Source organism: Neodiprion pinetum, chromosome 3, assembly GCF_021155775.2.
Source record: "Neodiprion pinetum isolate iyNeoPine1 chromosome 3, iyNeoPine1.2, whole genome shotgun sequence".
Classification (NCBI taxonomy): Eukaryota; Metazoa; Arthropoda; class Insecta; order Hymenoptera; family Diprionidae; genus Neodiprion; species Neodiprion pinetum.
Window position 1 is genome coordinate 39,539,229 of NC_060234.1, and position 13,593 is coordinate 39,552,821.

Consider the following 13,593-nt stretch of genomic DNA (forward strand, 5'->3'; position numbering starts at 1 on the left):
AACTTCCGTTCGTTTTCTACCTGTCGAAATATGTCTGCCGTGTTAATTAACAACGACACTCTGGCCAGCTAACATCGTTTCACTGAGAACCGTTCTGTCAGTTCCGTCTAATATCAGACACATTGTATCCTGATATTTGGGGTACGGTTTCACGGTTCGTTTCAGATAGTCTTGACAACAAGTAAGGGCGGCAATTGGTTTGTGCTTTTTACTGGTGCTCAGTGGAATGTTTTTATCTTAACCATAATTTTCGAACTCGATGAACAATTCTTCTGTAGCGAAAGAATTGATGCCTGGACTGATTCACAAGACGATTACCGATAGTAAAACATCCGAAAGATTGAAGACAGTGGGATCTAAAGCTAATGCGATGGTTATACGACCATTGAAACTTAAATAATTTATGGTTCAAGCAAGAATCTGCGTATCTGTGCCAGAAATGATACTGCAATTAATTGCATTTCTTTTCCAATTACAATTAAATTACATATTCAGTGCAAGAATCATACTGAGGCGTCTGTTGATCCTAGAATTGATAGTGTTCAGATTGTGTCGGCAATCCACAGATGTTACTTGAAATACGTTGCTTGTAGCTCGCAATTGATAAACTCTGGTAATCTACGTAAATAAACCGAAACTATGACTCAGGAAAACTTGATGCGCTAAACATCAGGTAGAATCCACCAAATAACTTCCAAACCATCCACAGAATCAGAACACCAAGTGCCAGGCACAGCAGCAAATGGATGATAAAAAGGCTGGAATGAGTGAAATAACGTAATTTGTCAAACGTGTCTTATTTTTCCCTGCCTTCGCTCTCGGCTAAACGTTAGTGCAATACAATACTCTCAATTGTTACTAACCGTCTGTATTTCCATCTTGCTTGCTCTAAATTTTCATCCGATTCAAGCAAGACGAATTTCCGAAGGCCCTTCATGCCGAGTAGGAAATATTCGTTCCGATCGGCGGTTCTCATACTGAATGGGAAAATTCTCTTGTCTTCGGGCTCAAGCTGCTCTCAGAGCTGCTGAATTTTACGATTTTCAAAATCCCATTGTCGCATCGTAAAGTACAAACTAGCGTGTATCACGTTTGAAATTTTACTCATTATTTTATACAGTCTGAAATAGTAGCTGACGTTTAGCTTCATTTCTAAACCTATTCCATTGCATGCATATGTCCGAAAGTATGTTGCATTCGTACATTTTACGTAGAGCAATAATTGAAAATTGATCGATTTTTAATCACTGTGGCTCTTTTCCCATCAACCTGGCAACGTTGTCAATTATTAAGGCTGGAAAAAAGTGGAAACATATCTCCAATATGTAGAATAGTAATCTCGACTTTGTGTCGATATAAAAAGGATAGTAAATTGCTTTTTCTGTTGGATAAGACCTTAGAGCCACGCTGCCTTTACTATCGCACTGCCTCCAAGTTATTGGTGTTTCTGATCCAGACACGTAATTATAAACAGAAACATCCTTGAAGTGGCTAAAAAATGAGTATGAAAAATATCATTCTTAAAATGCATTATATTGACACGTTGGCTCTTCCACGTCAAGCCAACCAGTCCTACTCGGGCGAATCTTCCGAAATCTTAAACTCATTTATTTTTTACTCCCCAACGTTGCAAAACGAAGCTTTCTGCAATACCAGACTTTGTCTATCGCGAGTTCTGCGTATCCGTTCTTAGAACGTTGAGTACAATCGATTGGGAAATACAGGTGAACTGTCAAATCATAGAATATGCATGTATGTTGACATGAAATTTGTGTGCTGATACGCAACGGCATGGTTACATTCTTAGAAAAGATGTGACGATCAACTAGTCATGTTTATCGTACGTTACCATTTTTGAGAAGAGGTCCAAGCGCAATAAATAAGAGCATTGCAAGCATAATCGACTGGGATTATATCGACCACGGAATCGATGTCGACTAAACTTGTGTGGATGATTCCTAAGCTTACCGCATACGTAACCCCAAATATCCCAAATGGACTTGGTAACCACCCTGGAATTGGCTCCTTGTAGGAACTTGCCACTGTTGAACACTTTAGGGCGTAAACTTTTCTGAACGACTTTGTTCAACCTCTACTGACCTACTTGAATTCAATGGACCAATAATTCGATTCAGCCATTCCTGTAGTTCGACAAGCTACCTTGTACAAGATGAAATAAGTTACGAGCTGCGTACATCGTCTAACACCAATAATGGATGAACTATAAATTCACAGCCAAGAAAGATGTACTAACAATTAGCCTAGACGTTGCTCACAGATTGATGGCCTGAAAATAGCAAACGGTAGATCCTTTGCAAGCTCGGTAACGACACCCTCGGCTACGGCCTTGCTGAACGTGTACGTGTTCGGCCACTCTCCCAGAATTCTATCATAATCGGTGGTTGTGACTGAGTTTCGACACGTTTCAATAACGATTTTGATCACTCTTCTCAACTTTCGAAAAAAAAACTTACGCCTCCGTCACATCCTCTGACAATTCATTCGCCTTGGCTTTGCTGATTATACCCTTGACCTCCTCGTAGCTCGCGCAGGATGACGGGTAGAGCTTTTCGTCGATCGACTTTCGGACGCAGTGGCTGTACGCAGTGGAAACATAGACTCCGACCTGAAACGTGACGACGTTAAATTCTGTGATGGATGAAAAGATTGAAGGTTTTTTTACCTTCAAATTCTTGCACTCTCTTGCAACGTCGATGACGGACTTGACGCTGTTCACGTTGATGGCAAGAGCCACTTCGAGTTTCTCGTTGAAGCGGACGGTGACAGCTAAGTGGAATATCACCGACACCTGAAATAGTTTCACTTTACTTTGTGCGGTTGTGGAATAGACGACGCGTCGGCAAATCGGAACCTGCGATACCTCATCGACGAGCCGTGCAAAGTCGGTTACCGTGAGCCCAAGTCTTTCCTCGGCAATGTCACCGACGATGCAAACGATCTTTTCGGAAAAATTGGGGTAGTCGTTTCGCAGTACGTCGAATATCTGAAACAAAAGTTTTCTACCAAATCGTGGCCAAAGACGATGGAGTGGTGTCGAGAAAGTTGTAGAGACTCGAATTACTGCGTATGTACATCGCATGCAACTGTCTTCGCAAAGGTGTCTCGACCTCTACCTTGGAGAAATATCTGAAATTTTCCATGGCGAATATCACCGGTTCAGCGAGTAGCGCATCCCTGCGTTCCTCGACACTTTTCCCCTTCTTCGCCCGTATCAGAAGATAGATGGTTCCAATTTCTCGGCAGCTTCGGATCAATTTCTCCGTCAAAATTTTCCCCATAAAGTCAGTTCCACCCGTAAGTAAAAAACATGTTGGTTAAAAATTTTTCATAATAATTTCTGTCAAATAATTAAAGTCCAGAGTACTTTTAACGTGAACTGAAAATTACGGTAAATGCTCTTTAGAAAAGTTACCGATGAACCCAAGGGGGGTTTTTCATCGCGTGATTATTACTGACCAGTGATGAAGATGTTTTGTCTAACATAGAATTGCTGTATTTGCGACATGTTCACACGAATCGGTTGACTCAGTCGGATACAGCTCAATACTGACGAGTCTCGGAATTTCAGCAATCTTTTGTACAGTCGTGAACAGCGGACAGCGTTTTATCGTGATGGTAGTGTTACATAAATTCAGGAAAAGGAACTCAGTACAACCAACACAGCCTGTAGCTCATACTCAAATGGTGATCCCCTCCATACATCGTATCGGGCATTCGTCCACCACCTTATCGTACAAGAATGTAATGTACGTATAACAGTTTCTGTTAAGGAATCACAAGACTTGACACTCAAGATATTCACAGAAATTCATCGATCAACATGACTTGTCGGAAAGAAGGAGATCTCAAAATTACATGAGGAGATAGCAACACAGGGTTGGAGGAAAAATGAAAAATGACTTATATTGCATTATTATTTCTTATTTTTGTTCATCTAACAATTAACTTCAATAATATTACATGGTGGAATGCGGGATTCTTAACAATCGAAAGTGTAGCTGCTTGCTTTTCATTTCCATCGGGATCCCTTTGAACGAACTTCGGAAGGCCTTTCATCGTATGAAGACTATACTCATCTCAATTGATGTTTCACACACTGAACGGAAACATTCTCTTGCCCTCGAGTCCAAACTGCTTCCAAAGTTGCTGAATTAGGAGATTTTGGAAATCCCACTATCGCGTGGTAATCTGCTCTGCAGAGCGAGTTACGTTTCTAATTTTACAAACAAGTTTATACACTCTGGAGCGTAAGGTAAATTTCAACTTTACCTAAATATTTTGATTCTCACGTATACGTTATGTTCATGGGGTTCTTGATTAGCAATAATTGGTAGAAAATTATTTTTTTTTCCTATTGACTGTACCTGTTTTTCTAGTAACATCCCAGCGTTGTCGACAATCTGTGCTGGCAGGAATTGAAAAAAAGAATTTCAGTTTATACAAGCAGATTCTGGATTTAACATTGCGTATGAAGAGACAACGATCGGCTTGTTCGGTTGAATGAATTCTTGCCGACACAATAACGTCATCCGAGTACTGCTTTCAAGTTACCGAATTTTTATTTACAAGTAAAGTTCGAAACGTCTTACATATTCAAAAGTATTAACGTAGATCACGTACAAGGGTTTGAAGCAGGATGAAGCGACTATCATAAAGTTCGTACGAATGTTAATAATAAGAATATTGGCTCCCTTCCGCAAGACTTGTTTGTTCAAATATCTGTTGTTCTGATAATCTACAATTTTTACGCGAAATCCTTAACTCTGGTAAAATAATAAAATACAGTCAGCCGTTGCTCCCAAATTGAAAAACAGACATTCTCCCCAACTTGCATCTGCTGGCGAGTCAGCAAATACAATCACCATGCAACGATATCCGGTTCTCTCAGAATGCTCAATTCATGCAATGCGACTGCTGCGTTGTTCTCATACCACGCACGAGTGGTAAGCACGTGTTTCGTACAGCCAATCTTCCACCATAAAAACCAGCGTGATGTATTTTATGGTCAATATACCCGATTCCTACCCTGCACCGTCGTCGTGACTGTGCGTTCGTGGTGCACTAAGAATTTTATTCGAATCCGTGAGGGGAGACTGACACACGAAGCCCGTAACTTTTACCCTGTGCCAAGGTCTTCAATTGCACCCTACCATTCCCGCGTTCGAGTCGGCATCGCGTCATGCGCTTCTGAGCTTTATATCTCCTTCGACTCCCTACTTCCTTCAGATAATTTCGGCGGCTTACCATCAAGCGATGGCTTTGACCGTTCTGGCCTGCCTAGAACCAGCGAAACTTGAGCCGTTTTCTTACGCAATCGGTTTCAAGAAGCACTTGCAGTAAATGAAGACAAATTTGGAGTAAATTTGTGTATTCCATCCTGGATTCGGAACAATGACTACAAAGAATTTGACTCATAATGTCCGTCACGTGACGTGAGCCTAGGCCAATTACACTGGTATTTTTGAAAATTCTCTCGCTCTCTCTTTCTCTCTCTCTCTCTCTTTGTCAAGCTCTCTGAGAAGCAGTACGTGCTAAACCGTCTTTTAACAAAACGCTACTCGCTAAATTATAAATTGAGTAACGACTGTAACAATGCTTTCACGTAAAGTGTCAGTACAACGTATCGCCGCGAACAGAAAGTAAAAGGTGAAGTGGTACTTTAAAAGATGAACATCTTCCTACGGAAACGCGAAACATCGTAAACATCTGTAACGAGCACGTCGCCGTTGAACATCTTCGAGCGGAGAACATCGCAAATTAAGCCAGTTACGTCACTATTACTGAAACGAACTACGAGAAATATCAGATTAAAGAGACACTGTGACGATATTATAAATTTAAAAGTTCCCGCGAAATTTTGCTTAGCACAGCGATCTCGATTCAGGCGTCAGGCGGGAAAAACGGCATAGCATTTTGAAAGAGTCTACGGGAAGACGCTCAACCAACCGGTTTATATTTCCCCGTAGCGATTGTTTCATCATTGTAAACGATAATTTAAATTAAAGCAACACATCGACCTCGCCACTAAACATCCGTACGGATCTTAACGTGTCCGTAAATAATAAAAAACAAAGCCAAGTCGAGAGATCCAAGGAATCAGCAATTTTTACAGTTTTCTTCGCATTATGGAATCGCCACGAAGAAAACTCAAAAAGACCGTGGATTCCAAATTTTATCAAAAGATTCGCAAAATCACATGGACGATTACACGACGGAGCTGCTGCCGAATATTAAATCAAGGGATAAGTGATTTTTAATATATTTGTGACTGACCAACTTTTTACCTCATCCGGCGTATTTTATCTTAATTTATTTTTGAATGTTTGGAATGAATGTGTAATTTTAATCGTTAGAACAACGGACAGAATTTAGAGAGTTTTTATATGTTATTTATATTTTAGTTATATTTCATCTACATTGTATTTATATTTTATTTATATTCAATTTTTTCCATTTATAGTTAATGTCATATTCATTATCATACTCGTCATTTTTTTTTTTTTTTTCTAAGCCTGTCCATTGACTTCATATCTTTTCTTTTATGTTGACAATAGATTCAAATTCTTCGCCGTCCCTTTATTTATATTATTTATCTCCCCTTATTGACGTATGTTTTTGACCTATCACATTAATCAAAATATAGGCAAAAACGATAATAAAAACAATTATTTACAAACACCTTGTGCAAATAAATGATAAAAGAAGTAATTCAATGAAGACGAATTACATTTGTAATTCAAATTCAGGAAACAGAACTTATTTATGCAATTGTGACTGTAGAAAAAGAATTTAAAATTATCACAAATCGATTACACGTACGTGTAGAATATCGCAGCGATTCACGCGAGAGCGCCATTAATTCAGTTATGATAATAGAGGCTAGCACCGCTGTTTTGCATCGGTCTTAGCGTATTGCTTAGCCCAGGGTCAGCGGATATCCTTCGTACGTATGCAAACTAGACGAAATACCTATCTCGGGGACCAAAACGAGACTGGCGAATGTGATAGAAGACGGGGGAATAAGATAGGGAATAATGGAGGTAGCGCAGGTTGCGTGTGTCGTCTTTGTACCCGAGGAACGTCCCATTTCTCAAGGAGGAACAGCCGCGAACGGAGCAATCTTCCCTTACTCACTCTCCGTTCACGGATTTGGCAAACGTGAGAGAGCTTTCTGCATACAATAAACCGACGCAGCGTATGACCTTCGCGATTTCTGCCTCTCAAGGTATCTACCCACGTCACTCGATCTAACGTATTTTATAACCCTGCTCCACTCCGCCCCCATAAGTCTTCGTCCTTTGAACCCAATTATGGTAACTTAGTTGCGGCTCGTCTGGAGCTTGCGAGTGAAGAAACTCGCCGTCTGAACGCGACATATACGTGAGCCAACTCGCGAAAATATATAAAGCAGCTTTTTCTACGGAGTTGTAAAAAAAAAAAAAAAAAAATGACAATGTTTACTTTATAAACGACGACAAAATGCTAAGCTATCCTGTTCTAGGAAAACTTGTTCACCGTAAAAACTGCAGGATAAATATCTACTGTAGAAACTTGACACTGTACATACCTTGTTTGTTTCAGGTTATAATACCAAAGCAAAGGTAAATGCAATTACGCGTTTCAAGTACAATGTCAGCAAAGAGTTACAATTTATAAACTGATAATTTTATCATTCACTTGTTTATTTTACATGTATTTGTGTTATTTTTGACGGGAATATCCCTTTTCTTATTGCGACTGATTAGAAATTTTTGTTGAAATCTTAGTTTTCACTTAACAACTAGGTGCAATATTTATACAGCATTTTATATCCTGGTCTAGACCCAGTTTAACAGGAAAATCTTTTGTAATGAAACGCGTGGTACTTTTGTTCGGGTTTTAATTTCCTTTTGTAACGTATAAACAGCTTGAAAAGCAGCTTACCGACAATTCCGAAACCATCACGACGAGCGAATGTTACGCATAGCTACACGCATGTCAACAACCGCATAAAATCTACGTTCGACTGAGCTCTCAGACAGTATATTTCAAGTTTAAGCCACAGCTTAAGACTACTTAAGTGCGTAACTCCGAGGGCCGAATGAAGCCGACGTTTCTTAGGTAACCTCGTGATAAAGCCCTTTGGTTATTGATATGGCGATCGAAACTGACGTGGTGAAATACAGCTTATAAGTTGACTCGGGAAGGGTGGAGTGGTGGAGTTTCTCTCCAAAGTTGTTATTCGGATCGTTTCTCTTTCCTTCTCCCGAAGTGGGCGCGTTAATGGCCGGATTAAGTTACTCCGATCTATAAGCAATCATTAACCATAACTTAACAAAGTCTTACACAAGTATACGTATACCTGTATTCAAAATATTTGGTGAAAAGTTTTACCAGCCGTTTCATCGAAGGGTGATGTAACAACTTTACGAACTAAATCTTGCCGAATAACCGTTGGTCCGTCTAGTGCCTTTGTCGATTATTTCCAGAGGGTACAAAAGAATCTGACGGCTTTTGTCTCGCCGGAACGGATGTAGTTACAATTCAAGCACCGTTATACGGGGATTTTCTTTCAGACCTCGTTTGCATAATTATCTATTTTGGGGCGTGGCTGTTACTGAAAGCCCGACAGCTTTCGTAACCTACCTGGCACATACAAACACGTCTAAATCCCAGTTGAAGAACCGAAACGACCAATCATATCGCCAATCAAATCAAACATAACTCGAATAATCGCATCCCGACCTTTCGTTACATAATATCTTCCCTCCCTTTTTTCAGAAGATGCTTCCCCACTCGATCGAACCCTAAAGCTCGAAGGAAGCAGCAGCGTGTTCATCCGCACATGGGCAAGTAATTTCATCGCGACGACATTCGTTGCAGCAGACATTCCGCGTATACGTATAACGTAGGTGCGCTACTTGCCACCGTGATAAATTAACTTCTTGTCACAATAGATCGTTCGACGCCGTGCACAGGGAGACTTCGGCATGAAACACAATGCAACGGGCCGAAGATGAAGCGGTCCCCGTACCGCACCATCCACACCTCGTACATTAATTAATGTGTGTTATACCGATCTAACTGTACTCCCGAATGCACGCTCCTCGGCAGAGAGTTCAGAAACGTGTCGTGCGCAGACGAAAAACAGCTACCGCGATGTATGCGGTCCAAGTGAACTTTTCGCACTTTTATTGCTTACTCCTTAACCGATAAAACGTATTGCCCACTGGTGTATCTTCAAGATATCAGTAGTCAATATCGAGGTGAAATAAACTCGGGAATAGTCGTGTCATGCTACAAATTAATGCCCCGGAAAGTGACACTTGTCTTCCAGAATCAAAAGCCACGGTTTGAAATATTCACTTTCCTGTTTTACAAACTCACAAGTCAAGTTATCATTCGCGTCAATTCGATGACATTACACACACCGTGTTCTCCCAGTGATCGGAAGCGTCTAGGACAAGGAAACCCGACCGTTCAAGAGATACGATCAATAATCGGACGAAAAGTTTCGTTCAGAGTCCTGCCCCCATACAATTCCCCCCATGCATAATCGCAGGCTCGTACTTTAACAGTCAGTCCAAACTTCCATGGTCAATGAAAATCTGTCCAGTCTCTCAGCCGGCGAATGTTTCGACTTCGTGGGAATCATCGCTCCCAAAGAACAATTGCACCTGGATTCTGAATCCGTGACAATATGAGTCACGCAAGCAACGATATCGCCGTTCTAATTGAGGTGGTTTATAGCAGCGGGAGTTAAGGTCGATGGCAAGAGATCAGAGCTCGAGACAGACGTCGGCGAAGCGTATTGTCTGGTCCCTGCGCACTGCAGCCCTGCATCGTCCCTACGAAACGGGAGTGTGTCGAGCCGTGACGAAGACTTCCGTTCGCACGCCCTGGGAAGGCAGGTACCAGGACGTCACCGAGAGTCACGGTGGACGTCCCGGATGAAGAGAAAGGAGGGGAGCCTCAGCGGCCTGAAATTACGATTTTTTAATCACCCCGCCCTTCGTTCTTCCCCAGATCGCCGCGTCCATCGGAGTCTGGAGGCTAACGGGCTCCCGGGTTTTCCGGTCCAACGAGGGCGAAGAAGGTTTCCTGCGCATCCAGGAGTCTCGGCAAGTGTTTCGAGGTAACCGATAAAGTGGTACTTCGTGGCGGAAGTCAAGCGATGGTTAAACACGGCCGAGGGCCACAGGTGACGCTCGGCTAGACCGTAAAGTGCCTCAGGGTCCGCCTTCGGCTCCTTTTCTGCTCAACTCCTTACCGGCGTATGGCTTTCCGACACCTTATACGCCGATGTCTAATTCAGGGAAGCCCGTGGTAATTTCAAATACAAATACGAATTTCAGGCGGAATGCTTCGCGTTAAAGTTAACAAATTGCAAGGGTTTTTGGTACCTACACGTGTTGTTGTACAATCAACCTTGTGAACCATTTGTTTATTTGAAAAATACTGACAATGGAACGAATTGCATTCATGATGAATTCACGATACGTGCTTTGTATTTTTTAAGGTGTTCCGGGTACTCTGCAGCTGTACTACAGTACCTAAATAATTCAAGCACGGGTAAAAGCAGCCGGCCGAGAGAATTCTCTTCCTTAGCTTCTTGGCATGTATATACTTGTGTATATGGATACATTCATACCACTTAATCTCAATAATACAGGTATAAATTTTTTTCTTCTTTTTCTTCAAACTTCGCAGTAATATTGTTTCAACTGTTTTCTACCTTTTCTCTGCCCGGTGATTAAAATTCTTAAAATACTTTCCCGCAGAGCGAAAGGATATCTTATCATTTTCCCTACATATGTATGTATAATAATTCGTTTCTCAGGATTCCTTTTCTACCCTTGTGTTAATTGCGTTTCTACCGAACATTCTCGCTGTATCCAAACTCTATATCACGCAATCAAAGCTTCTGGATCCAATATACTTGAACCGTTGTTCACGTTCATTCGACTTTAATAGTTGGCGAACAAGATGGACGATCGAGTGGATCCAGAATGCGGAATTCGAGAAAGTACGCATTTTCTCATCAAAAGTGATCATCCGAAGGGATATGGAAGAATTTGTGCGATCCCACGAAACGACGACACGATCCACCGTTGCTGGAAAGCCGTGGTGTGATCAGCGCGTATATGCGAATTAGTTTTCCGTCCAAACAGTAATTACCGAGTCTGATAATTGCGTTGGTAATTCCGAGTACTAATGCCAAATAAACCTTCCAGAGGCATCATCGATCCGGTTCCGCGCATTCGCACGCATTGGCCAATGGGCTGATGGGAAGAAACTAATTCGCGAAATACCCGAGGGTTTTGCGGAATACGTCCATCCATCCATCCATCCATCCATCCATCCATCCATCCATCCATCCATCCATCCATCCATCCATCCATCCATCCATCCATCTCGGTAGAAAGACAGAGCAGAAAAAGGAAATTCCTCTGCTGACCGAAAGACCTCTCATTATACAAAACGCAATAACGCGACACGCAAGCTTTTTATCACCGTTATCATTAATATACCGTGTATATACATAGAAATTCAACTCCCGGATAAAATTCGTTCGGTTCATTTTGCACTCAAGCGAAAACCTTCAGGGTGGTTGAGTGACGCTGAGTGCAATAACCGATATAATAACGAGGCTGATTGCAACTGAGTTGAGGTAAGTATAATTGACATTTTTCAGTTGGCTGCTGCTGCTGCTGCTGCTGCCTCAGCGTCAGGATTGAGACTGTCGGATTATAGAATATCAACGAAGACCGATAACGGCTTACGGTGCAATTTTCAACTAGAAATTCATACCCATTAACGCAAGGACTATTATACTCGGGGTGTTCGAGGGTGAATTGCAGGACGTTTGTTACAGCCCGGAATTTTCGGTCGAATCGTAACACCGGAGGGTAAATTTTCCAGGCGCGTCGACACCGGCAGGGAAAGTCCTCCGGTACGCACATATGCATGCGGTACACGTATCACACGACAAACCGCAGTTTGTAACGCTGTTTTCAACACTCAGTAAAATAACCCGCGTGACTGCGGTCCAGATACGCGTGCAGGCGGAAATAGTTACAGAAATGAGATAACTCCGGGGGTTCGTTTCGCCGGAATTGGCTTGCAAAAATTACTTCAAAATACTTGCCAAAAATAATCCGACTCTCTCTCTCTCTCCCGTTACCGCGACTCATTTGATAATAGATTTCAACGCGGAACTCTGGAGCTGGAAGTGTCCAGTATCTGGATAAAACAGCTGCGTCGGTGAGTCAAGAGCTCAGAAAACAGTCGGCGATATTCGATGGAGCGGAATCCATGCGCTTTAAAGCGCACGCGTGGATTCCTCTAAAGTAATTTCTTCGTTTGTAATTTTTCCCCCTCTTTTCCTGTCAATATCTTGAATTTAACTCTAATTCCCACAGGCGGAATTATTAGAAATTTAATTTTCTCCCGTACGGTACGGTACAGCTGTCAGGCATTTCACGAATACCCAAACGCGAAATTTTCTTTTTCTGGCACTTCGGCAGCAACTGGATTACGGCCACATTGGCAAGCTCTATTTGACAAGCGGTCTCTAGACATGCTAAGGCTGCAGGTATTGTGAGATTTTTTACCCTCAATACATATAAAGACATGAGAATTTTTTTCTCATTCATTTCTACAGCAGATGGTATATTTTTTTTTTTAGTGTGGGTTGTTGAAATGCCTCAGTTTTTGCAATTATTTCGTGCCTTCATTCTTGACTAATTTGTTAACTTTTTGGAAAGAATGAAAAAAGAAAACGAAATTCGGATAAAGAATTGTTTAGAAATTGGTTCGTCTGGTAATATTCCTCGCATAGTGGTAATCCTGCACGGTTAAGTTGATGAATAATTCTAGGATTAGGGTTGGCCATAGAATTTCTACGCGTGTATCACGGATAGTAGGAAATATTGATTCGGTGAGTCGCTGACGTCGGTCGAAATTTGCTTATTGTTTGCTCCCGAGGTTGACCTCGGGCTGTAGAATCTCTGTTTGTCGTTTCTTCAATCCTTCTCTCTTTCAGTTCTGTTTCTTGTCCCTTACTACGTGCGCATAACGTAGCCTTTTACCGTACCCAGTGAGTGAAAGTAATGAAATAAAAAAATAACAAAAGTAAGATTAAAAAAAAAAAATACCTTCCGGACGTGCCGAAACTTGTAATTCAGTGAACCGGAACGGCGCTATGAGCGCGAGTGAAATTTCGCTAAATACAACCGGCTAGTTATCTGCACGGATGGGAAATTCCTTGTTCCATGCCGTTGGAAAGATTAAGCATTACAAAGGTTAGACAATCAAGGTAATCTAATTAACTCAGTTCCATACTCGGAAAGAAAATTGCTTTCATGCTTAAAAACTCCTTTATACTCTTGAGTAGCCTTGTTCAGCCTCAATCTCTCCGCTGCAGGGTACGAAAAAGATGCTCACCGAGTAACGCTCGCTAATCTTCCGAGCTGCAGATCCGCACCAACGTTGAAAATAACATAATCCAACAACGCAGCTCCGCTCCAATTACGAACTCCTGTAATAATCAATGTTTCTAATCCGTGGAAGAGCGAAACCGGAAGTTTGACT

At 41.7% G+C, this 13,593-nt stretch overlaps 1 protein-coding gene across 1 annotated transcript; it reads right to left on the bottom strand.

Annotated features, from left to right (window-relative positions):
- Positions 1-1,244: 1,244 nt before the first annotated feature.
- LOC124214443 (fatty acyl-CoA reductase wat-like) lies at positions 1,245-3,526 on the bottom strand. The gene is made up of 7 exons (XM_069134402.1): positions 3,478-3,526; positions 3,135-3,319; positions 2,684-3,004; positions 2,475-2,626; positions 2,277-2,386; positions 1,850-2,042; positions 1,245-1,491 (listed from the first exon to the last, which is right to left on the bottom strand). The coding sequence occupies exons 1-7, from the start codon at positions 3,524-3,526 to the stop codon at positions 1,245-1,247; spliced, it is 1,257 nt and encodes a 418-aa protein (XP_068990503.1).
- Between the last annotated feature and the right edge of the window lie 10,067 nt (positions 3,527-13,593).